General features: G+C 36.5%; 5 protein-coding genes across 7 annotated transcripts in view; 2 read left to right on the top strand and 3 right to left on the bottom strand.

Moving 5' to 3' along the window:
* Positions 1–8,491: 8,491 nt before the first annotated feature.
* Alc (5'-AMP-activated protein kinase subunit beta-1) lies at positions 8,492–10,406 on the top strand. 2 transcript variants are annotated; one of them, XM_083051286.1, is made up of 5 exons: positions 8,492–8,766; positions 9,068–9,271; positions 9,371–9,646; positions 9,739–9,969; positions 10,051–10,406. In XM_083051286.1, the coding sequence occupies exons 2-5, from the start codon at positions 9,083–9,085 to the stop codon at positions 10,195–10,197; spliced, it is 843 nt and encodes a 280-aa protein (XP_082907412.1). In that variant the 5' UTR covers positions 8,492–8,766; positions 9,068–9,082; the 3' UTR covers positions 10,198–10,406. The 2 variants fall into 2 exon arrangements, with proteins under 2 accessions (XP_082907412.1, XP_082907411.1); XM_083051285.1 differs by lacking the exon at positions 8,492–8,766 and adding an exon at positions 8,860–8,992.
* Positions 10,407–10,514: 108 nt separating this feature from the next.
* Positions 10,515–12,435, bottom strand: LOC145943625 (pancreatic triacylglycerol lipase). The gene is made up of 5 exons (XM_083051284.1): positions 11,754–12,435; positions 11,471–11,619; positions 11,196–11,372; positions 10,839–11,114; positions 10,515–10,766 (listed from the first exon to the last, which is right to left on the bottom strand). The coding sequence occupies exons 1-5, from the start codon at positions 12,095–12,097 to the stop codon at positions 10,528–10,530; spliced, it is 1,185 nt and encodes a 394-aa protein (XP_082907410.1). The 5' UTR covers positions 12,098–12,435; the 3' UTR covers positions 10,515–10,527.
* A 165-nt stretch (positions 12,436–12,600) lies between these two features.
* LOC145943624 (F-box only protein 22-like) lies at positions 12,601–14,983 on the bottom strand. The gene is made up of 5 exons (XM_083051283.1): positions 14,680–14,983; positions 14,218–14,384; positions 13,588–13,924; positions 13,074–13,498; positions 12,601–12,991 (listed from the first exon to the last, which is right to left on the bottom strand). Exons 1-5 carry the CDS (start codon positions 14,859–14,861, stop codon positions 12,909–12,911), a joined length of 1,194 nt encoding a protein of 397 aa, XP_082907409.1. The 5' UTR covers positions 14,862–14,983; the 3' UTR covers positions 12,601–12,908.
* A 440-nt stretch (positions 14,984–15,423) lies between these two features.
* Positions 15,424–18,857, bottom strand: Tsen54 (tRNA splicing endonuclease subunit 54). Of its 2 annotated transcripts, XM_083051795.1 has the most exons (6): positions 18,523–18,857; positions 17,894–18,233; positions 16,975–17,757; positions 16,503–16,884; positions 15,773–16,289; positions 15,424–15,694 (listed from the first exon to the last, which is right to left on the bottom strand). In XM_083051795.1, the coding sequence occupies exons 1-6, from the start codon at positions 18,561–18,563 to the stop codon at positions 15,544–15,546; spliced, it is 2,214 nt and encodes a 737-aa protein (XP_082907921.1). In that variant the 5' UTR covers positions 18,564–18,857; the 3' UTR covers positions 15,424–15,543. The 2 variants fall into 2 exon arrangements, with proteins under 2 accessions (XP_082907921.1, XP_082907920.1); XM_083051794.1 differs by having other exon boundaries at positions 15,773–16,884.
* Positions 18,858–19,409: 552 nt separating this feature from the next.
* Mcr (macroglobulin complement-related) overlaps positions 19,410–24,981 on the top strand; it is a 9,836-nt gene continuing 4,264 nt past the window's right edge. The window contains exons 1-5 of the mRNA XM_083051793.1: positions 19,410–19,639; positions 20,054–20,237; positions 20,312–24,338; positions 24,418–24,611; positions 24,692–24,972. Coding sequence (XP_082907919.1) covers positions 20,059–20,237; positions 20,312–24,338; positions 24,418–24,611; positions 24,692–24,972 — 4,681 coding nt within the window. The 5' untranslated portion in view covers positions 19,410–19,639; positions 20,054–20,058. The remainder of the gene's footprint in view (positions 19,640–20,053; positions 20,238–20,311; positions 24,339–24,417; positions 24,612–24,691; positions 24,973–24,981) is intronic.

The following is a 24,981-nucleotide window of genomic DNA, read 5'->3' as shown; positions in this document are numbered from 1 at the left end:
CCTCACAGTTTTCCCGCCAATAAAGCCCATTGTAAATGCGAACTATTCGAAATATTAGATCGGCACAGCGATTACGGCTCGTTCAGTCATCGCCGTTGACGCACCGTAATCCTTTCCCACCTCTCTCTTTCTCTCTTCCCGCACCGCTTTCGCGCTCCGTTTTCGCGCATCCTACTCTCGTCGCATAATGAAAAAAAAAGATCATCGTCCTCTTCTTTATATTAATCGAACATAGCTTATAGAAGAGCTTGAGGAAAACATTTATTAAACTATCTTTACTGTATGTGATATTTAGCATCAAAGACAATGACGCGAATTTTAAATTCTATTATCATATTTACATATTTCTTTATTTCTAAGAACAAGATTCACGACAATACTGATACTAATTCTTTTATTACATATTTCACACGTTATTTTCATACTAATGCATGCATATCACAGAAAGAATTTTTTCTTAGAATCTTAGAATTTACCCTGAAAATCATGATAATCGTGGGACAATATGGAAAGAAATTTATGAGAATTTTTCTGATTAATATTTATCACAATAAAAATAATATCTATTACAATAAAATATAAAATATGATTGATTAATTTTTAACGAACAATAAGATGCAGTTTAGTAAAATTAATCAAACATGTTTCATATTTTATTGTGATAGATATTATTATTTCTATTGTGATAAATATTAATCAGAGAAATTCTCATAAAGTTCTTTCCATACCATATTGTCCCACGATTACCATGATTTTCAGGGTAAATTTTAAGAGAAAATTCTCTCGAAAAAAACTATGCAGTATTTAAATGTTTTTAATATACTAGTAACACCTAATCTATCTACTGTCCACCGTGATATTATTCGCGATTGAATTATTAAAGTGCGATAAAATGTCCAAATCGTTCGTAATTATAACGTGCGGGGAAAAAGTCATTGGTTCTCATGGAAGCCTTATTAATCCGAAAGACCAACGAGATGTTGAAACACGTTGTGCTGATACTATGCCTATTATTACGCTCGAATCGCGAAGGCTACTCTTCTATCAGAAACGGACAATCTGACATACCGCGCGCTCAATGAACAGCTTACATTGATATTTCAGCGACCGGGCGCGTAAGCAGAAAATCGCGTGCACCACTGTAGCAATAAGGCGATATTACGACACGGCATCTCCTTGCGCGTTGCACGCTACAGGCTTTATCCTATCCTATATGATATATAAATAAATAAAGAAATAAGTCGAAACCGGCTTACAAAGTATATAGGAGAAACCCGATACGAGGGACGAAAACGAGACATGCTTTTCATCTCGAGACGTTTTCGTGTCTTCGAATTGCCACGCTACTCTGACGTGGAGATTGTTTGGATTGTTCTTAATCTTCATTGTAATTGCACGCGCGACCGCTGGGAACTGACCGGCCAATTTTGAATTTGGATTGTCGGGCCCGATGATGGATCGGCCTTTTGTACGCGGTGCTGATGATACCTCGCAGATGTATCGTATACCGCACCCTTTTCGGACGAAACCACTTGCCGGTGATTATCGATTAAGCGCATGCACACACCGCCTCTCGCCGATCCTTTTCCCCCGCCACCCCCTGTCTTTTGGTCCTCCTTTTTTCTCTCCTCGAATACGCTTTGGTATTTTTTTTCCTTTTCTTTTTTTTTTATTTCGAACGCTCGACATCTGGCTTAGACGACTTTTGAGACCCCGTTACGAATTTACGATCTTCCGTCAATCGATATATATGACGAAGTCGATTGGTTTTATAATGTGCAATTAAAATACATTGCAACTGAATAAAAGGCAATTTAATTTCTTAGGAGATTTTTTCCTAATTTATATAATAATAATACTTTTTCTTAAGCGCAATAAATTTAAAAAATGTATAAAAACATTAGCCAAGTTTGACACAAAAATACGTACGTAAAAAAGAGATGATAGTAGTAATAATGTTATTATGTGAGGCCTTTATAACTTGAAAATAAGTTTTATTTCAGAATTTAGTATAATTATATATCGTTGAATTGTTTTTAATTTCAAAATTTCACGAATTATCTTCGCGAAATCAATATGTTTTCTAATAATTAATAATGTATTATTATCACGTTTTTAACGTCATACGTCGAAATATTCAAGTTTTTTCTACAAACAAGTATGTCCAGCGAGAATCGAGATAAAAATTAATCGCGGATATGGAATATAACGAACCTGACAATTGTCAAAAACTACGAACAGATGTTCCCACTTCAGATAATCCTAGCCTTTTACACTAATCTAATCAGCATTACTAAATAAAGCATACATTTAATAATCAATATATACCGCATGTTGCGTAAATAAAATCCATGTTATCTCGATAAGTGAAATGTTAGTGACTTATCGTTACGGGGCAAAAAACCATTTATCGCTTTGTCAATTGGGTAAAGCATTTTACATTTTAAGTAACTGTGTGCATCGCAAAAAGTAGACGTGATAATACGATATTTGCGATATTACTTTGTGCAACGATATAATTCAACGCAATTTATAATTGTAGCTTGCAGCTACACAGTTGCAATTTGATATTATACATGTTTTAATACGTTTTTTTAATATTCAAATATAAATATATCGAAGACATGCAAAAGCAATAGTTCGCGATTTTTGCAAGTCGTATTTCCCTTTTTATAAAAAGCATGTTATTGATATTGTTGTCGCTTTTCCGCGATTGGCTGTCTCAATTCGCGGATTGTAGATTATATTCATAGCATCGAGCAGCTGACACCGCGAGGGTTAGCAGTTTGACAGTTTGTCCAAAATAAAATTAAATAAAATAATATATTATGTTTTAAATAATATGTTATAATACTTTAAACTAGATTAATATTTTTGACAGTTATCAGGTGATTTCTGTCAAAAAGAATTAATCGCGGATAAAATATTATAACATATTATATTACTTACAAAATATTATTTTAATTATAATATAAATATGTTGTAAATAATATATGTTATAATATATACTTATAATATATACCTTGTCTGCGATTCATATTTTTTGACAGCAATCAGCTGATAACTATCAAAAATATTAATCAAATTTAAAGTATTAAAACATATTATTTAAAACATATTATTTAATTTAATTTTTTTGGACAAACTGTCAAACTGCTAACCCTCGCGATGACAGCCTCTCGATGCTATAATTATAACGCAGAACGCAAATCGAGGCAGCTAATCAACATCGCAAAAGAGACAACAATACTTACGAGAATCGACTTAACATGCCATTTTTAGAAAGGGACTAGAACAATATAAGCGCGCGCCATTCCTCGATTTTATGTTAAAAAGAATGATACAGAAATCAGATGATGACTGTCAAAAAATATTAATCGAGTTTAAAGAATTATAACATATTATTTAAATTTAAAACATATTATTTTAATTTTTATAACATGTTATTCATTTAAAAATTAATTAGCAAATTAACGCTTTAATCAGCTGATTTCTGTCAAAAAATATTAATAAAGCGTTAATTTGCTAATTAATTTTTAAATGAATAACATGTTATAAAAATTAAAATAATATGTTTTAAATTTAAATAATATGTTATAATTCTTTAAACTCGATTAAAATTTTTGACAGTTATCAGCTGATTTCTGTCAAAAAATATTAATAGCAGATAAGGCATTATAACATATTATTTACAACATATTACTATTTTAATTTTTATAACCTATTATTATTTTAAAATTTAATTAGCAAATTAACGCTTTATTAATATTTTTTGACAGAAATCAGCTGCTTAAAGTGTTAATTTGCTAGTCAAATTTTAAAATAATAATCTGTTATAAAATGTAAAATAGTATAATGTTGTAAATAATATGTTATAATGCCTTATCTGCGATTAATATTTTTTGACAGAAATCAGCTGATAACTGTCAAAAATATTAATCGAATTTAAGAAATTATAACATATTATTAAAAACATATTATTATTTTAACTCTTATAATATATTATTATATTAAAAATTATTTAGCAAATTAACGCTTCAATCAGCTGATTTCTGTCAAAAAATATTAATAAAGTTTTGCTAGTCAAATTTTAAAATCATAATATGTTATAAAATGCAAAATAGTAATATGTTATAATGCTTTATCTGTGATTAATATTCTTTGATAGAAATCAGCTGATAACTATCAAAAGTTTTAATTGAGCTTAAAGAATTATGACATATTATTTTTATAACATATTATTTAAATAAATTAATTAGCAAATTCTTTAATCAGCTGATTTCTGTCAAAAATATTAATAAGATGTTAATTTGTTATTAAATTTTAAAATAAAAGTATGTTATAAAAATAATAATAAATAACATACACTGTTGTTTGTAAAAATTGTAACACAGCTAATATCATTATTTCTTCATGGTGTTGCAATTATCACAAACAGCAGTATATTATTTAAAACATATTAAAATAAAAATATTAATTGCAGATAAGGCATTATAACATATTATTTAAAACATATTATTAAAAAAATAATATTATTAAAACAATAATATGTTTTAAATAATATGTTATAATGCCTTATCTGCAATTAATATTTTTTGACAGAAATCAACTGATAACTATCAAAAATTTTAAAATGATGTTTAAAGATTTGTAACATATTATTTAAAACACATTATAATTTTAATTTTTATAATATATTATTATTTTAAAATTGAATTAGCAAATTAAGGCTTTAATCAGCTGATTTCTGTCAAAAAATATTAATAAAGTGTTAATTTGCTAATTAAATTTTAAAATAATAATAGGTTATAAAATTTAAAATAATAATATGTTGTAAATAATATTTTACAATGCCTTATTTGCAATTAATATTTTTTGACAGAAATCAGCTGATAACAGTCAAAAATATTAATCGAATTTAAGGAATTACAAGATATTATTTAAAACATATCATTTTAATAATATGTTTTAAATTTAAATAATATACTGCTGTTTGTGAAAATTGCAACACCATGAAGAAATAATGATATTAACTGTGTTGCAATTTTCACAAACAGCAGTGTGTATGTTAATTATTATTATTTTTATAACATACACTTTTATTTTAAAATTATATTAATAAATTAATACCTTATATATTAATAATTTTTGACAGAAATCAGCTGATTCAAGAGTTAATTTTGCTAATTAATTTTTAAAATAATGTTATGAAAATTAAAATAATATAATATGTTTTAAATAAGTCATAGTTCTTTAAACTCGATTAAAATTTTTATCAGCTGATTTCTGTTAAAAAATATTAATCACAGATAAGGCATTATATTATTTACAACATATTATTATTTTACATTTTATAAAATATTATTATTTTAAAATTTGACTAGCAAATTAATGCTTTAATATTTTTTGACAGAAATCAGCTGATTAAAACGTTAATTTGTTAAATTTTAAAATAATAGTATGTAATAAAAATTATAAAATAATAATATGGTTTAAATAATGTATGGTTTAAAAATGTTATAGTACTTTAAACTCGGATAATATTTTTTGACAACTATCAGCTGATTTCTTAAAGTATTATAATATATTATTTATAATATTATTATTTTAATTTTTATAACATATTTTTATTTTATAATTTAATTAGGAAATTAATCAGCTGATTTCTGTTAAAAAATATTAATCAAAACAAACTTCATATAAAAATATTCTTTTTTATATAAAATCGAGGAATTGCGCGCGCTTGTATTGTTCTAGTTTATTTATCAAATTGCAATTACGATTGTCGAGAAGAAAGAAATAATAAAAATAAGCATATATTGCGGTTATATTTGAAAATCAGGAATTCTCTCAAATGCCTGATTCGTTTCGCAAGTAAATAACATTGTAATATTTGCCGTCAATAAAGATCACGTGTACATTTGGCCTGGCCACAGGCCGCGGTAGCGAAGTAGCTATACGCAATTTCATAAAATACCGTAACCATAATTACTGTTATTGCAGGATATTTAATACACGGGGCACGTTTTTACTCGCGGTCCAACCCCTCTGATCAATCCTCGCGGCCGCGAGAGCAATAGAGCCGCGAAATAAGCACTCTGGTAGCCGCCGGCTACGAAGGACGAAACACGCCCGAGGTACTTTCGGCTTTATAAATAATAAATTCGCGTAGGAAACAGCGAAAAAAAAAAAAATTGACGACCGGGAAGGAGATGAGGGGGAGATGAAATTGAGCGTGTGAAAGGGAGAAGGGAAGAGGACAGGGGAAAGAGTAAAAATGTGCGATGAAGAAGGATCTGACGGCCAGTATGTTTATCAGTAATTTTAGCATAAACAACATCTTTTACAAGCGCGTTTCAATAATTTTGTAAGAAAATGCAGGCAATTCAATCTCTCATTTAATACATTTCTTTATAAAAGAATGAGAAAGTGTAAATGATAATTTTTTCCGAAATGTGAATTAAGCGTATATGAATTATGTATTGTAATTACGACTTGCAAAATTAATTGATGCTGCGTTCTGGCAGAGATTGCTCGATTATAAAATACATCGGCGGTTTATAATGCGATAGAAAATTTTATATTATTTAATCTGTGTCTACAACATTCTTATATCGAGAGTGGAAAAATGATTGGATTTCGTTTTCGACGAAATAACGAAGCAGTATGCATAAGAGAGAGAGAGAGCATGTGAAACAAATTTACTTACCGACGTCGTACACATCGTTATCGCTCGTCGCTCTGTTATCATCCCGGCACACCATCTGCCATCTAGCGGTGTCCACTGCGACTATGCTCCTGCTTCGAAGTCACGAAGAGGATCATCCCGGCATTTTACTCGACACTCTCGAGTCCTTGTTCCGAGCACTTTCTCGGCACTATTGGCACTTTACTCGGTTCTTCCGGCATCCGGCATTTTATACATTTGCGCGGAACCAACTTCACGAAACTGACGAATTGTATCATGACGCGGACACGAAATGGACAATGACTGCACGCCGAATTGGCAGTCATTGGCAGTCATTGTCAGTAGTCATACTTGGGCACTTTCGACACTCGTCCGGACTTTTGAGACTTGATATTCACTCGCGATAACGGAAATTCGCGAAGCACGTGCAATGCGACGATGCATCGTCTCGTCGTGGCGTAGCGTGAAGTAAGCACTATGTCTGCGCGTGTGCCATAGATTTCTCAGCCCCGAGATCCTTCCGAACGGTTTCGACGAGCGTTTCAGCAACGCGATTCGCGGCGACATACGGCTGCACTCGTCGTATCGATACGAAATAATAGTCGCGCGACGCGAATCGAATACATTTAACACTCGTTCGGACGCGAGACTCGCTTTGGACGACGTAAAATAGCGAGAAATCACGGAGCGAGTGCGATCGACGACATTGTCAAGACCCGGCGCGAAACTAAGATGGCGTCTGAGCGTGCGCAATGCATTACTCAGCCGCGAGATTTGCCGGAACGATTACGACGAGCGTTCACAACAATCACGACGCGATTCGCGACGACGCGCGATTACAGTCGTCGCATCGATATGAAATGATTGTCGCCGCGGTATTAACCGAACACTTTTAACACTCGTTCGGACGCGAGACTCGCTTTGGACGACGTAAAAAACGAGAAAATCACAGAGCGAGCGCGATTCGACGACATCGTCAAAACCCGGCGCGAATGGACATGACGTCTGCGCGTGCGCAGTGCGTTTCGCGGCTGCGAGATTTGCCCGGACGGTTACGACGAGCCTTTGCAACGCGATTCGCGGCGACACACGGCTGTATTCGCCGAATCGATATGAAATAATAGTCGCGCGGCACTAACCGAACACTTTTAACACTCGTTCGGACGCGAGACTCGCTTTGGACGACGTAAATTATGAGAAAATCACGGAGCGAGCGCGACGCGACGACATGGTCGAGACGTGGCGCGAACGAACATGTCTGCGCATGCGCAGTGAATTTCCCGACTGCGAGATTTGCCCGAACGGTTACGACGAGCCTTTGCAACGCGATTCGCGGCGACACACGGCTGTATTCGCCAAATTAATATGAAATAATAGTGGCCCGGCACTAACCGAATACATTTAACACTCGTTCGGACGCGAGACTCGCTTTGAACGATGTAAAAAACGAGAAAATCACAGAGCGAGCGCGACGCGACGACCTTGTCGAGATGTGGCGCGAGACGGACATGACGTCTGCGCATGCGCGCCAAACTTGAATGCTTTAAGTAATAATTCATACTTTCTATACTTATTCTTCGTTAATATTATGACGAGATTATTTTATTATTATAAAATATTCTTTTTATATATATACACTATTTATTTACACTTTTGATGCAGTTTTAATATGTCAAATCAATATACACACATATATTCAGCTACTCATTTCGTGAGTAACTTTACTGAAGTCGACTTTACCGATTTAAAATATCAACGTTTCCTACAATATCGATATTTGACGACAAATTGAAGATTGAAAGGGAGAGAGAGAGGAAGAGAATCTCTGCACTGTATACAACTGCAATCATAAATACTTTATTCATAATCAGTTTTATTGTTTGTTTCGCACGAATGGTCTTCGGGTGCGCGCGCGCGAGGCAATCTAAATATTTGTACAAGTAGAATATCGTATCGGAATTTGCATTGAAATAACTTGTTTGATCTAGCTTTGACATTGTCAGCGAATGTTTACATATCCGATTTGTCGTTCGTCGTCATCGATGCGTATATCAAGCAGATAAAAAGATTATTACAAAGTAAGCTAATGTGTATATAACAACACTTGTGATATTTCTGAGAATATGATAGAGTTACATATATTTGTATTATTCAGATTAAATATCCAACATTAAATGATATGTAAATCTCTGAATTTAGACACATATTTTTTATTCTGATTTTTATTTTTACTTAAAAAGAGACGGATGCACTATTGATAACCTATGAAATATATCAATGTATCTCTCTAGGTTATATTTTTATGTAAATATTGCTGTCTAGTATTCTAGTAGAAATGTAAAATTTAAATTTCTTTTTGTTATTTCTTTATTTGTTAAGCCTTCAGATTTAATAATGGGTAATGCGGGAAGCAATCAGCCTGTCACTCATCATCATGGAAATGTAGCAAGCAGAGAGCATCGACGTAACAAGGATCATCCTCCACCCTCTCCAGGAAAGGAAGGCCAAGCATTTGTTTTTGACAAAAAACCTAGTCTCCTCTTTCATTCTTCCCAAGAGGAAGAAGAGTCATATTTTACTAAAGTAATACATAAAAAAATATTGAATTAATATATATATATATATATACTTATTTGCACATGTATAAATGCTATATTATATATCTTATATGAATATGAACAGAGTAACCAACAAGACAGAGAGGATTTCGGCTCACAGCGACCAAGATCCAACACAGTCTCTGAAGGAACAAAAGTTGCAGACAGTAAGGTGCTACCTACAGTTTTCAAATGGGAAGGAGGAGGAAAGCAAGTACATATTAGCGGCACATTTACTGGATGGAAAACGTTGCCAATGGTAAAGAGCCATGGGGATTTTGTCACAATAATTGATCTGCCAGAGGGAGAGCATCAGTATAAATTTTTCGTTGATGGAGAATGGAGGCACGATCCTGGGCTGGTAAGCATTAAATATGTGGATTTAATGATTCTGTGTATAATGTATTATATGTAACATTATATAAAATGCAAAAAATTGTTGATGTTTTATAGAAAATTGTAGACAATGGCATGGGCTCTAAAAACAATTTAGTCTCTGTAAGGAAATCTGATTTTGAAGTATTTCAAGCTCTCGCAAAAGACAGCGAAGGCGTTAGTAGCAGTACTCAAACAGAATATGGACAAGAAATACCACCACATAAGCCTTGGGAGAAGGTAGCTGGTCCGCCTATCTTACCACCGCACCTGTTACAAGTTATTCTTAACAAGGACACACCGCTATCCGTAAGTTGGATTGAGAAAGAAATATTTTGCATAAAATTTAACAAAACATTCTCTTTGTCATTGTACTTACTATTTTTTCAGTGCGAGCCTACTCTTCTACCTGAACCAAATCACGTTATGCTAAATCATCTTTATGCTTTAAGTATCAAGGACAGTGTGATGGTCTTATCAGCTACGCATCGCTATCGCAAAAAGTATGTTACTACCTTGCTTTATAAACCGATTTAATATTAAGTCATTCCCCTATTTTTTGGTGCTGCTTGTTTCTTAACTATCATGAAGTAGTATAGGTGCCAAGACACGATTGACGCGTAAAGCAAAATTTTGAGGTCAGGGTATATTACAATATTCAAAAATGTTCGTTTGTCGCTACGTTTATTATACCCCAGTCATGTGTAAAATAATGTAATTATTATTTATTAAAGCCAAATATTTTATATTTGCTGTTCTTGCTACCATCTATGTAGAGTAATATAAACTATTTTGATATATGTATGCACATTCTGTGTGTGTGTGTGTGTGAGGAACAACAATTACTTGTACGAATATCGTCTTTATTTAGACATTGTTATTAGCTACTTTCGGTATATAGGCGTAAGGTGAACTCGATCTCGTTCTGAGAAAGAATAGACCCTTGGCAGTCTGATCGACATGCTCTCCCATGAGCACCATCTGCGAATTGGCGCATTTACCGTTCATATACGAATCCCAACTATCGCATGTTGTCGCCGAGAATCCTGTTTTCGAATTGATGCTTTCCGTAAAATATTCGTATGACCGTCCATGACTGCAAGCCTCTAAAATAAGCTGAGATAAGAACAATGTTTCTGTTACAAGAATCTAGATTAATAACAAGTAGTACTCGTTACCCATTATTTCGGGAACGCAGCAACATCCAGGCTGAACCGCCGTACCAGCGTTTGGATAAAAGTCTGCTTTTCCCAGAGGTTGAAGGAAGCCTAAGACACCTGCGCAGGAATGTATGACGTCGACGAATACCGCGTCGGTAGAATCTAATCGAGTCTTTTCAGAAGCGAGCATGTGGAATCCCGGCAACGCTGGATCTAAGCCCGTTACTCTGCACAATTTTCCAGCAGTCGTCGCACCGCCCGTGTTTCCAGCCACGTGTGCACCGAGAGAATGACCTTACGTGGATCAACGACGAACATAAAGTAATGCAAATACAATTATGAAGCATTATCATTTTATTACGCAAGACGATATACCGATAAAGTGAACGTCCTCGGTCTTTAATCCAGTCTCTTTCGCTAAGAAATCTATGAAATTGGCAGCATCAGTCCCGACTCTTACGGTGTTTTGCATCGGTCCCAAGTAAAATGTGCTCGCGGCCAAGGGTTCCCAATCCACGAGGATAACGTTATAGTCGCCGTGAGTGAGAAAAGCTGTTTCGAAAAGCGCAAATTGTCAAAAAGTGCGTTTTCGTCGGGTGCCCCAAGATATAACTCGTAAAGCAATCAAAGAAATAAGCAGTCGTACTTACCTTCTTTCATGTTCAAAATCCCAGTGCTCATGGCGCTTGATTTCCAACCGTGCGTAATGAATTTCGTTTTTCGCGAAGGCTTAAAGTCGGAATTAGCGAGATTCGCGGTATCATTTAGAGTCATTCGCGTGCCTTCTTTCGGATTGGATCTTTAAAAAAAAATATACGGGAAGCTAGATCGAATGAACAACCAATTATATACAAAATAGTGCGGCGCAAGTAGTGAGAGAGAGCTTATTATTAAGTCATTAAGATTATTATGAAGTTATACAACTTATAATACCGAGTGTAAATTACGTAGACTATCTCCGATCCGTCCAATATGCCGCCTCTCGTTTCGGTATCTTCCACTTTTAATACCGCCACTTGGGGTTGTCCATTTCCATCAGGCATGAATATCCAATCCTCTCCATAGCCGTCGTATCTTTGGCGCAAACCGCTTTCCCATCGTTCCGAATGTACAAAAGAACACCACAGTGTAATAAGAATAATAATTTGTCTCAATAGTAGATTTGGTAACATTTTATCAGTATAATAGTAAGAGCGAAATCGTTTAGGATCGCAAGTCGTGCGAATTTTAGATCTTAAAACTGCTGACGATCGTGGTAATGAAATCGTTGATGTCATGGAGTGAAGACTCCTTTTTAAATCCTGCTGACATCACGATAAGACGTCAGTATACCCTTTCGCTTTGGCCTAGTTTCTTCAGTTTTTATCTTGTATCGTTGTATCACGAGCGCGGAAGGACTGTCAAGCGGCTTTAGAGATTATAATTTTATTCAGAAGGGTGCAGATTACCGAATTGCACACATCACCTTGTGCACACATATCGCACACGACCTGCGCTAAATCAACGTCAAGAAACCGGTTGGTTAACCGATAATATTACAAATGCTATAAAGTAACAACTCGGTATCTTGGATTTTTTGCATTTGCAATTTTCTAATACGCATGTTTTAAACAAGGCGCATTAACATCGCGATCATCCATCCGGTATAATATAATTCGGTATAATTATTTATAGCATGCGTATCAGAAAACGTTAATAAACGAAATAAAAAAAATGTATATAATACGAACGAAATAAAATACAAAATACTCATAGTGTATGTGAACATACAATATATTATCACATATTATTATATTTGTTTCTTAATCTTCGGTAGCAATAACGTCTTAAGATTTGTACAAAAACACTCGCAGAACGCATCTAAGAATAAAGTACGATCTCTCTGTTTAGATTTATCGTTATAACATTCGTCATGTATGTTTTGTTGAATGTAAACGCCATTTGTTTATCCACAAGTCTTGTACATAAACGCGAAAAGAAAAACCGGAGAGATAAAGAGAGAGATCTAGTTAAAATCTAGTAACGATAGCACGAATGATAAAAAATAATCGTAACACGAACATCCATGCGCGTTCTTCTTTCAAAGCATCAACCGTACGTAAGTATCATAAACATGGTGGAGAATTCATTGTGCAACGGATCATGTACCTTTTGTTTCTTTTTACTCCTCGCTGAAATCAAATAAAAATTATAAAAATATGCTTTTTCAGGAGACAATATTTTTATCGAGAAAGAAATTCGAAAATTACTCACTTTCCTTTCCCACCTCGTCAGCAGATATTGTATTTTTTCCAAACTCGCCGTCACCGAAACAACCAACTAAAGGTACTTTGGGAAATAATGTCTTGAATATCGTCGATTCCACATTCATTTTCTTGTTATACTTAGTAGTTTCACGAGCTTTGCATGCGAACATAAATCCCATGGAATGTTTCTTTAATTTTACTTGATCTCTAAACAATCTTAATCTTGCTTCAACTTGCTCCTTTGTTCTGCATTTTTTGTCTACAACCGTAGACCATGTTTGTATCGGGCCGGTAATTAAGACAGCTAGACAATATGGACTATGCACGTACGACGTAAGGTCTTTCTTTCTTGTGTACGGATTATTACTATGTATATACTGTGTATATAAACCTTCTACCACTCCACCCCATAAAGAAGTTATACCATCTTGGCTAAGAGAAAAAAAAACATATGTTGTCAAATGTTAATAACTATATATATATATATATATATATATATAAATTACTTAAATTTAAATTACCTGTTTTTTATAGTCGAGGCGAGATACATTGCTATATCATAACCTGGATAGTTGCAGAATAACATTAAACACGTAGAATTATCACGATTTTGTACAGATGTTTCATCAATCATCTTAATAAATTCTTCATATTTAATTGCTTGCGAAAGTTCTTCAGATTGCAAAATTGGTAGCAAACATTTCTCTGTCACTTTAAACGCATTGATTTTCACCTTTGGAATTTGTGGTAAAAGTGCACATATTATATGATATTCCAGCTCTATATTATTGATAACATTACCACTAGTGTATAGCATTACGGCCATACAATTTTGTGGAAGTAAATCCAGGATACATTCTAGATAAAAAGAGATAGAAGATTAATTTTAATAATATTATTTCATGATCTAGAGGGGAAAAAAAATATATAAATATTAAGATATAAAAATATAGAAATCATATATATTAAAAATTGTGATTTATCACAGAAATAGTGTCTTAAAATGCAATTTTGTAAATATTAAAGTTTTTTTATCTGCATACTTAATATATTATATAGTAGTCATGCTACTCGCACATGGACATTATAATAATAAATATCAATAAATTAATTAGAAAGAATTGGCTTAAAGGAATATACACATCTAATACCTTCTGCATGAAATGGTGTATGGCTATTGGCAATGAAAAAAAATCCTATAGATGGTTTGATTCTTGAATCTTTGATACGATCTAGATCTTCAGTTGATTCGTAACATTGTATAAAACATTCAGGACTTCTTGTACATTTTTCATTATTTGCAGCTTCTAACCAAAGTCTGCAAAAAATAATTATACAGAGGAGTTCATTCTATATAGTGTCAATTTATAATAGGTGTTTTTAGTTACAATCATAGCAGACAGTGATATAATTGCTAATAAATTTACATATCTTTGTTAATTTTTAAGGCAAAATTGTAAAATATATTAGATAAAGTGCTTTAAAGATTTATTTATGTATATAAATCGAATCTGCGTTTGTATTTATATATAATTTTTTTAAATACAGAGAACTCTTTCTGATTGTATATATTTGGGATTAAATTGAGCGCATATCATTAATGTATTATATACCTGCAAACCATCGCGGCGTTTGCTAAATCTCTGCCATTTAAATGTCGAAAAACAATTCTCAAAATGTCGTAGGTTAGGTAGAAATTCGAATCCACTGAATTCTCATCGCTTTGCACCGAGTCGTCATTTTCAGATCCTACAGGAGTTTCACTCCGAATTCTTTTTAACGGTGGTTGTTCCATTTAAAATCCGTGATTCGAGACGCTTGCTTGTCAAATATCACAATACTGTGACGTATGTACACAAGATGTAAGACGAGACCAAAACACAACTGCGTAAACATATATAGATCATAGATAGACCCTCCTGCACATGCTCCAACATCTTGAAAGAGATAGAGAGAGAATCAGATGATATATGTTCTTTCTCTATCTTATGCATTTTATTTCAAATTTGATCTGTATTATCCAAATGCTACTATGAAATTATTTTAATATAAAAACATATCCAATATTTATGTGTAATTTAGCAAAATATATATTAATTCAAAGTTTTATATGTATATATATATATATATATAATCATATTATATACTTGAAACTACATATTTTATTAGATTATATATTTAACTTTGTTGGCCAGCGTTTTTTATATATAATACATAGAAAAATCAATCAGTTCAACATAAGAAAAATACAATATTACATTTTTTACATGATTAATCGCTATGATTGTGCAAACTTATTTGGGGTTACTTTGAAATGCAAATAAAGATATAGAGGACAGAAAAAATCTATATTTCTTGTCTTTATAAGTATGTAAAAGTTTATTACAATAAAATAAATTTTATGGATTTTACAAAGCAATCTTTGATAGATAGACGTCATTCCTCATTTTCTCTGAAATAACTTCAACCAGGGGGAATTACGCAGGTGCAAATATATTTGGCATCGTTATAATACCTGGTTGAATGTACGATATCGACATGGACACATATGCTAATATTATCTGAGAACCTTTCGCATCCTGTTGCAGGCGATTCAACTCGACTGGTTGGAGAAACGAATCTTCTTTCCTACAATTTTGTTGAAAATTATTGAATGCTAATGTGCGATATCAAGAGTATAATTTTCTTATTAACAGAAAATATTACCTTATTACTACCAGGCTGTACAACGGTTGACCAGGATTCGTTTTTCTATAATGCTGAGTACAAGAGTACACATTGTACGATATCTTATGTTTGTTCTTTTTCCTTCTGACGGTCCTCTCCGGCGCCGATTTTATTATAGCGAGTTTACTGAAGATCTCCGCCAGTGAAGATACATTTCTCGGACCGATCAATGGATTGATAAGTTTTACAACTTGTACTTCGTTACACTCTTCGTCACATTTGTTATTTTTATAATCTTCATCGTCGATTGTAATAGTTTTCTCTTCAGACCACCTCCTTTTCAGTTCCATCCATGAATTAGCTCCTAGACGAGTCGTAAAGGAAGGACGATTGACGGCTTCATGACCGATGATCTGACTACTTTTGCTAGCGTCATCGTATTGTCTTGCAACGGGATGCGCATTGTTGTGCATTGACGTATTCTCTAACATTCTCCGCTGACAAAATCTCTGCTGCCACAAAAGATTCTGATAGAAACTATGCCGGACTTGATTCTCTGCAAAGAAATGTCTCATTCGATAGCCCTCCATGTGCGCGATTGGCATCGCGAAATTATTCATCTGTATAGTCAAACTTCTACTTTGCTGAACGGCATTTCCGCTATTTTCAAAGGCGACGAACAAATTATGAAATACGTTCTGCGTGATTCTATTCTGCACGTAAACGGCCGGACTGTAATTAAAAGGAAATCTATATGCGTAAGACAAACCGATGTTCGCTCCGTGTATTTGGTCCATAGGATAAAACGGTCGTGACGGGCCACACAAAGGTGATCGTGAATGTTGAAAAAGAGCATTTCTATTATTGACGGCAACAGGACTCCTCAAATGCGATGTATTTTGCCTCGTGTTTATCCTAATGTCTTTGCAATTCTGTCGCGCTCTTTTATCATTCTCTTGCATGCGTAAAATTTTGGTCCGATTGTACTGATAAATATTATTCTGAGGCTTTATATTATGTGGTATATATCGCCTGGGAATCTTCTCTCTAATATCCGATTGAAAAGCGATATTTGGAAACAAGTTCAACATTTCCATTCTTGTTATACATTGTGGTAACTCCTGAATCTCATCATCAGACAATTCAATCACCTAATTGGGAGAAAAAATTATTTTATAAATAACAAATTCAATGCATTATATATATATATATATATTTATTTATATATAAAGATCTCTTACCTCATGCTTTGACTTTTTCGTATGTGACAACTCTTCAATTTGCGTCAACTTTCGTTTCTCTACTTTAGAACTTTCATTTGTGATGCCAGACTCAATTACAGAAATCTCAGGAGATAATACTGTATCACTCCTCTTAGGTAATTGCTTAACGTTACGTTGAATGCGAGTACCCGGCCATTTTGATACTTTAGGAGTTTTCTTCGAGTTACATGTTGTATCTCTAAGAATTTTGATATTGCCCAGCAAAGTTTCGTCGGAAATTATTTCTGGTTTAGAATTTCGATTCTTTTCTTCGCTATTTATATCGTTTTCTATTGTATCGTTTTCCATTAATTCAAAAGTATCTGAGTTATTTATACTTTTCTGACCTTCTACATTAGATAAAAGATGGACCATTACATCTTGTACTACTTGATCCACAGGTTCTTCTACTATAATATTTTCGTTATCCTTTGTATTAATAAATGATTTATTTGACGTTTTCGTTATATCCTTTACCAAAGTTTCTTTTGATTTTTCTGCGCTTTGTTGATTCTGCAACTGATTGTCAGACATTCGCAATCCACTCTCAGGGTCAACAATAATTTTCCGTTTCGCACACTCCTCTGATCTATTGCACTTTTCTGGCTCTTCATAAAAATAACGTTGTATACGATAGCCATAACGTATTAATTGACTATAAACTCTATATTCTTCTAAAGAGCATACCGAGTCGTCAATCAAGATCTCATATGCTTGTTGAATTGAACATGGTACACCATTCCAAATGAGTTCAAGACAATTCTGTAATATACAAGGAATATATTAAAAATAAATTATATTTTTAACATTAAGTATACTATAGAAGTAAAGTAATATTAAAGTTTTGTAAAGTTGTTAAAAAAAATCACAATAATTATATAAATGTTAGAAAACATACCGTTTCTATAAGAAATAATGTTTCTTCTGGCAATAAATATAAGGAACCATTTTTTTCCAGGCCAAAATTGGTCCATTCTTGACCAGATCTTTTAGTAACAAGGGCTTTCTTTTGGGATGGTATCCATTCAGCACTGGCTAATTCTGAGATACGTTCAACTCTTTCAATACTTAATAAGTCTCTACGATTTTTAAGTCCCTTTTCAATCTGAACATTTTGGAGCCAAGAATTATTAGGCTCAAAATACTTCTTTCCACTTTTGGGCAAAATTTTCAACGATCTATCCCATTCTTCCAATGTGTTACTACTGATACCCTTGCTGCGTAGTAGTTCTTCTGCCCTGTTTGTAAAGAATATATTAATTTTGATTAATCATGGAGAATGCAAATTTTAATATTAAAATACATGCATCAATAATCAATCATGATGTTATAACACAAGTGACATAATCAATTTTTCTCTATAAAATAAATAAATGTCTCTTTAATTAAAATTAAAAAGTAGAAGACCTTTTATGTTGCTTATAAACAATGTTATTTAAATTACTAGTGACTCTCTGAAAAATTAATTATGTTTACAATAAGCTCTGCTATATACACAAGAATAACAAATTGTCAAATCGCACTCACGTCAGCGCATTGCAATATAATTTTTCGCATGTTTTATCCATGACGATAAATAGATATATCTATGGGAAATAGCACTGTAGAATACATAAAACGTAGTTCAAAATATGCATGCTAAAATAGATTTTTCGATATTATTCAAAATTATGCTCAAGTGACTCAAATAGCAGGGGCTACGCCGGTGAATTACACATTACAGCGAAATCGATGTTGATTTGCGTTGTCGTATCCCTAGACACATAATTGTTATCGGCTCATCTAGGAAAATAACAATGACGAGCAATCACTGCTTGCCAGATGACGCAACAGTTTTCTGTGTCCGGTTTTCAGTATCACATGCCTATCATGATTTCATTCGTTCATATTTTTGACAAACCATAGACATATAAAATACATAGACGGAGCATCAGCTGTGGATTGTGGATTAGTAGCGTTTGATCTTAGAACATATATACATGGAAGGGGAAATAGCAGGCTGAAACGTGTCCAAGGAAGTGAGACAGAAAATATGGTTGCCTCTCTCTCTTCGCTTATTGCTCGAAAGTGCGCATGCGCGGCTACTTAAGCACGAGAGAGAGGCAACCATATTTTCTACCTCACTTCCTTGGCACTTGGTTTTTCTGTCGAGAACAAAGGCATTCCCCTTCCATGTATATATATTCTAAGGGTGCCGTCACATGGGGCGTAACTTGCGTAAGCGTAACCAGCGGATCGCCAATCACCGAGTTATTCCGATAGAGCTCGACGAAGGGCTCTATCGGAATAACTCGGTGATTGGCGATCCGCTGGTTACGCTTACGCAAGTTACGCCCCATGTGACGGCACCCTAAGCGTTTGATCGACCAATCGGAAAGGGGGAAGTTCGGAACACCAACCCTCTCAATATCGCGACAAGGGTGGTTTAGCTAGGTATCTTTAATGTCTATGGACAAAACAAAAGTTTGTAACGGGCCACTCCTTTCGCTCGCAAATTTCTACACACGATGCCCGACGTGCTCGACGATTTTTTTTAATACTCCTCGTAAGTAAGCGCACGCGATCGCGGTGATGCTAATCGCATGCACCATCCCCCAGTGATATACGCGGGACTCGATCGACTCGATTGGGAAATCGTCCTAAGGTGAGCGCTAATAATGACACACGATTCGAAGAATGCGCGTTTGGGCGTTGACCATCGCGCGCTGTCTAACCCCGTGTAATCTATTTTTTTAATCCATTTTACCGTGTTATATTTATTTATGTATTATTATTATTTATTTATCCATTTATTTATCAACGCGTAGTGAATGGAGTTATGATATTATCTCAGGAACTTACATGTATAAAATTAATTGATTTGACAAGTTTCTTCATGTATGATTGTCGATTGAACATGACGAATGTATTTGTAAAAATTTGCGTATTTTTAGTATCGTGGATATTTTAATCGAAATCATAGCGCAATATCCAACTGTGTTAATCATTGCTGATTGAAATAATATTTTCGAGTGTTTTTTATAGAATATAAATTAATGATAAATTATATATTTTTCAGCAAAAATGTCGATCTGGATTCTCTTATTATTGCTGGCTTCTGGAAATGGCCAATTCACCCCAGAATCAGTGGACTTTACGTCAAGATCTCCTGCACGAAATCGTTACGATGAATGGGATCAGAATACAAGCTTTGGATTTCGAAATCCTTTAGGTCAAAATGAGAATATGATCATTAAAGAATCGTGAGTATATTGGGTTTGACAAATAAAACAATTGTGTGAATAAAATATCAACATAATTCTCAATTTATTTGCAGCACATATTTTGTAGTTGCGTCTCGCATGGTTAGACCAGATCATGTGTACAGAGTTGCTGTGAACATTCTTCACAGCCCGTTACCTATGACAGTACGTTCATCCATTCAACGCAATGGTGTAGAAATTGCGGCGGATTATCAGGAAGTGAAGGAGGGCATACCTGAAACTCTAATGATGCGCATGCCACCTACTTCTGTAGGTGGTGATTATAAATTGCGTATAGAAGGGATGTACAACAGTCTAGAAGGCGGCCAGGCCTTTTTGAACGAAACCGAATTGATATTCTCACAACGTTCTATGACTATTTTCGTACAGTTGGACAAACCTGTATATATGCAAGGCGAAACGGTGCGATTCCGAACGATCCCAATAGACACGGAATTGAAAGCGTATAACAATCCCGTGGATGTATTTATGTTGGATCCGAACAGGAGAATTATGAGAAGATGGCTTAGCAGGCAGAGCAATCTGGGTACAGTGTCGCTGTCATATCAATTATCCGATCAACCTGTTTTCGGGGAATGGATCGTGCAAATAATAGCGCAGAATCAAGTGGAGGAGAAGACATTCTTGGTGGAAGAGTACTATCAAACACGGTTCGAGGTGAATGTTACGATGCCGGCGTTCTTTTTCGACAATGATCCCTATATTTACGGTATCGTTCAGGCGAATTATACCTCGGGCGCACCGATTAGAGGCAATCTAACTTTAAAAGCCAGCTTCAAGCCAATAGACAGAACGCGCGGTCCCTCCGGGATTGAGCCAGTCGAAAGATACTTTAATTTCAACGAGTATTATCCGGCGTGGTTTAGAACGATCAATCCCTACGAGGAGAGAGTACCAGTGTTGAGGTTCTTCAATGGGACGTACCACTTCCAATATCCTATGCAGGAATTATTGAGCTTTGTTTCATCCATCGACGGGATGGAAGTCACCGTAGTTGCAACAGTAGGCGAGAGATTCTTGGATGAGGTGATCGTTGGCTACTCCACGGCGAGGATTTTCAATTCCACTACAAAAATTCGTTTCCTCGGCGATAGTCCACAAATTTTTAAACCAGCGATGCCGTTCTCGTTGAATCTGGTTGCGTCCTTCCACGACAACTCGCCGCTGCGACCTACGCAGCTCATAGGCGCCGTAGTGGAGATTCGCGCGGACGTAGAGATGCGAAGCGGACGTCGTAATATCGATACTCAGTATCTAACAGCGTCGCCGGAACACGCGGACGTGTGGTCCGTAAAGATGGATCTTAGAAAGCAACTCGGACTGGAGCACAACACCGACACTAATCAGATTCTGAACGATATTACTTCCATGAGGATCTACGCGCACATTACCGACGGCGAGGGTTACAGAGCACAGACCGAATTGCTATTGCTCGCTCACGAGTCTCCGAATACGAAGCACATCAAGATATCAACCTCCACTGAGAAGCCTAAAGTCGGCGAATATATGGTGTTTCATGTACAAACCAACTTCCACATCGATGCCTTTAACTACATAATCATGTCCAAAGGTATAATACTTCTGACCGGGGAGGACAATATGCAGCATAACATAAAAACCTTTGCGATACCTTTAAGTCCTGAGATGGCTCCCGTTGCGACCGCGATGGTATATTTCGTGGGTCGTTACGGCGAGGTGGTGGCGGATTCACTGACGTTCCCGGTAAACGGCATCTCGCGCAACAACTTCACCGTGTTCATCAACAACAAAAAGTCGAGAACGGGCGAGCGCGTCGAGGTGGCCATCTATGGCGAGCCCGGTGCCTACGTTGGATTGTCGGGTATTGATCGTTCATTCTACACCATGCAAGCAGGCAACGAACTGACGTACGCGAACGTGATAACGAAGATGGCACACTTTGACGAAGCAACTAATGGCACCTACATGCACACCTGGCAGTACCACGACGGCGATCCGGACGAGATCGTATACTTCCCATCGTCCACTTTCGGTATCGACGTCAATCGCACATTCGAGTACATCGGCTTGGTTGTCTTTACGGATGCCGTGATACATCGGCGGCACGAACTCTGTAACCGAACTCAGGGATATGGCGAGTGCCTATCCGGTCGGTGTTATAGGCTGGAGAAAAGATGCGACGGCGTGTTCGACTGCGAGGATGGCTCGGACGAAGCGCGATGTGTCGAGCGAAACGCAACCGATTTGGCGCAATTCCGCAAATGGCGTTTTAATCGAATTCAGAGGCATTACGAGAACGTCTGGCTGTGGAAGGATATTAATATCGGTCCACACGGTCGGCAGATCTTCAACCTGGACGTGCCGCGAAGGCCGGTTCACTGGATGGTCACCGTATTCAGCATGTCGCCCAGTATGGGTTTTGGCATGTTGCCCAGGGCGTTGGAATATACCGGAGTTCTGCCGTTCTACATAAATGTGGAGATGCCGACTCACAGCAGACAAGGCGAACAAATCGGTATCCGTGTGTCTGTCTTCAATTATATGCGCTACAATATCGAGGCGACAGTGGTATTGGCAGGCTCCAAGGATTACAAATTCGTCCACGTCGAGGACAACGGCATTGTGCAGTCGTATAAGCCGCGCACTTCCTTCGGCGAACATCAGTTCTTCATCTGGATTCCTGCGCAGGATGCTAACATCGTTTATCTGCCCATTGTACCAGTGAGACTCGGGGATATCAAAGTACACATCTACGCTAGCACTCTGATCGGCAGGGACTCGGTGACTCGCAACCTGCACGTCGAGGCCGACGGAGTTCCGCAGCATCGGCATCAATCAATACTACTAGATCTCAGCAATCGAGCCTATGTATTCCAATACATGCACGTAAACATCACCGAGACGCCGATTATACCCTACGATGAGAATCGTTATTATGTGTTTGGATCCAACAAGGCGACCATCAGTTTGGTTGGCGACGTGGTGGGGCCGATCTTCCCGACAATGCCGGTAAACGCGACGAGTCTCATGAATCTGCCAATGGATTGCGCTGAACAGAATATGTTCAGCTTCGCCGCTAACATGTACACTACCCTGTACATGCGTCTGGTTAATCAACGCAATCGCACACAGGAAAAAGAGAGCTTCTACTACATGAATATCGGCTATCAGCGACAGCTGTCGTTCATGAATCCCGATGGGTCTTTCAGCTTCTTCCGCACTGATTGGAACCAATCGATGCCGAGTGTTTGGTTGACAGCGTTCTGCGCCCGGGTATTTCAGGAGGCCAGCTTCTACGAATGGGAGAACTACTTGTACATCGATCCCGAGGTGATAGCCCAGGCGGTTTCCTGGATACTGAAACACCAGACGCCAGAAGGCGCGTTCTACGAGGTAACCTGGCTGCCGGACCGGAAGATGAACAGTTCCTTGAATTATAGAAACGATATCATCGCCCATCGGAACATCAGTCTTACCGCTCATGTGCTTATCACGCTGGAAAGCGTCAAAGATCTCACTGGCGGTCTAGGTTCTCAAGTGGCTCTCGGCGCGGCGAACGCTATCAAATGGTTGGAGAGGAATCTGAAGCTGCTGGAGGAACGCGGCAAGCCATACGAGATAGCGATAGTGGCTTACGCGCTTTTGGTGGCGAAAGCCTCGACCGCTGAGCAAGCTTTCAATATTCTGGCGAGACACGCACGCAGAGAGGGCGGGCTGACGTACTGGGGCAGAGAAGAGGTGCCGCTTCCTCCGTACAAGTTGGAGAATCAGAAACCTTTCCTGCTGCCGCGCCTACCCTACAAATATGATTCGGAAAATATAGAGACAACCGCATACGCGCTACTCGTGCACGTCGCTCGACAAGAGATCATGATAGAACCGATTGTTAAGTGGTTGAATGCACAGAGATTGACGGATGGTGGATGGGCCTCTACTCAGGATACCGTTTGGGCGATGAAGGCGTTGATGGAGTATACTGTAAGATCAAGAATTAGGGACGTCAGTTCACTCACAGTAACCGTGGAGGCTACCGCTTTGCCTGGTAAGACCAAGACGTTGACTGTAAACGACAAGAATCTGGCGAAACTTCAAACCATTGAGGTACGTATTTCGAGATGCGATATATATTTCGCAAGATAATGTCAGGATGATGTTCATAAATTGTATTATTATTTTTTAGATACCTGAAGCATGGGGAACCGTGAAAGTGCAAGCAAAAGGCGCGGGCTATGCAATTTTACAGATGCACGTGCAATATAACGTGGATATAAAGAGATTCCAAACGCAGCCGCCGATTAAATCCTTCGATCTAGTCACCAGAGCGAATTTCCACGGCAGAAATCAGTCTCACATCTCCTATCTTAGTTGTCAAAGGTGAGATTATATAATTAAAATAATATCTTGCTATTTTTATCTTTACTGCTGTAAAAACGCAAAAATTGTGCTTCGTACAGATGGACGAATCTCAACGAATCCTCGCGTTCTGGTATGGCTGTGTTGGACGTAGCCATACCAACCGGCTACATAATCCAACAACAAAATCTGGATAGATACATCTTATCGAAACAGGTGAGAAATCTGCAGAGAGCACGTTTCCAAGAGAAGAAAGTGCTTTTCTACTTCGATTATCTGGACTACGAAGAGACGTGCGTAAACTTCACTGTGGAACGTTGGTATCCTGTCGCAAATATGTCGCGATATCTTCCCATTCGCGTTTACGATTACTATTCGCCAGGTATTTATA

The sequence above is a fragment of the Prenolepis imparis genome, unplaced genomic scaffold (assembly GCF_030444845.1).
Source record: "Prenolepis imparis isolate NDT839.2.m4 unplaced genomic scaffold, iyPreImpa1.0 SCAF_12, whole genome shotgun sequence".
NCBI classification, from domain to species: domain Eukaryota; kingdom Metazoa; phylum Arthropoda; class Insecta; order Hymenoptera; family Formicidae; genus Prenolepis; species Prenolepis imparis.
This window is presented reverse-complemented; position numbering and strand designations above follow the sequence as displayed.

Excerpts from the sequence above, each read along its gene's own strand:
- LOC145943625 (XM_083051284.1), bottom strand. The coding sequence starts at position 12,097 with ATGACATCAACGATTTCATTACCACGATCGTCAGCAGTTTTAAGATCT. Across the intron at positions 11,620-11,753 it reads GTCTACGTAATTTACACTCG|ATCCAATCCGAAAGAAGGCA; the intron begins GTATTATAAGTT and ends TTTTTTTTAAAG. Across the intron at positions 11,115-11,195 it reads CGAGGACGTTCACTTTATCG|GTCATTCTCTCGGTGCACAC; the intron begins GTATATCGTCTT and ends GATCCACGTAAG.
- Tsen54 (XM_083051794.1), bottom strand. The coding sequence starts at position 18,563 with ATGGATAAAACATGCGAAAAATTATATTGCAATGCGCTGAC. Across the intron at positions 17,758-17,893 it reads CATTATTTCTTATAGAAACG|AATTGTCTTGAACTCATTTG; the intron begins GTATGTTTTCTA and ends TGTATATTACAG. Across the intron at positions 16,885-16,974 it reads CGAAAAAGTCAAAGCATGAG|GTGATTGAATTGTCTGATGA; the intron begins GTAAGAGATCTT and ends TCTCCCAATTAG.
- Alc (XM_083051285.1), top strand. The coding sequence starts at position 8,966 with ATGTATCTCTCTAGGTTATATTTTTAT. Across the intron at positions 9,647-9,738 it reads GGAGGCACGATCCTGGGCTG|AAAATTGTAGACAATGGCAT; the intron begins GTAAGCATTAAA and ends GATGTTTTATAG. Across the intron at positions 9,970-10,050 it reads ACAAGGACACACCGCTATCC|TGCGAGCCTACTCTTCTACC; the intron begins GTAAGTTGGATT and ends CTATTTTTTCAG.
- LOC145943624 (XM_083051283.1), bottom strand. The coding sequence starts at position 14,861 with ATGGAACAACCACCGTTAAAAAGAATTCGGAGTGAAACTCCTGTAGGA. Across the intron at positions 14,385-14,679 it reads AACGCCGCGATGGTTTGCAG|ACTTTGGTTAGAAGCTGCAA; the intron begins GTATATAATACA and ends TATTTTTTGCAG. Across the intron at positions 13,925-14,217 it reads TACACCATTTCATGCAGAAG|AATGTATCCTGGATTTACTT; the intron begins GTATTAGATGTG and ends CTTTTTATCTAG.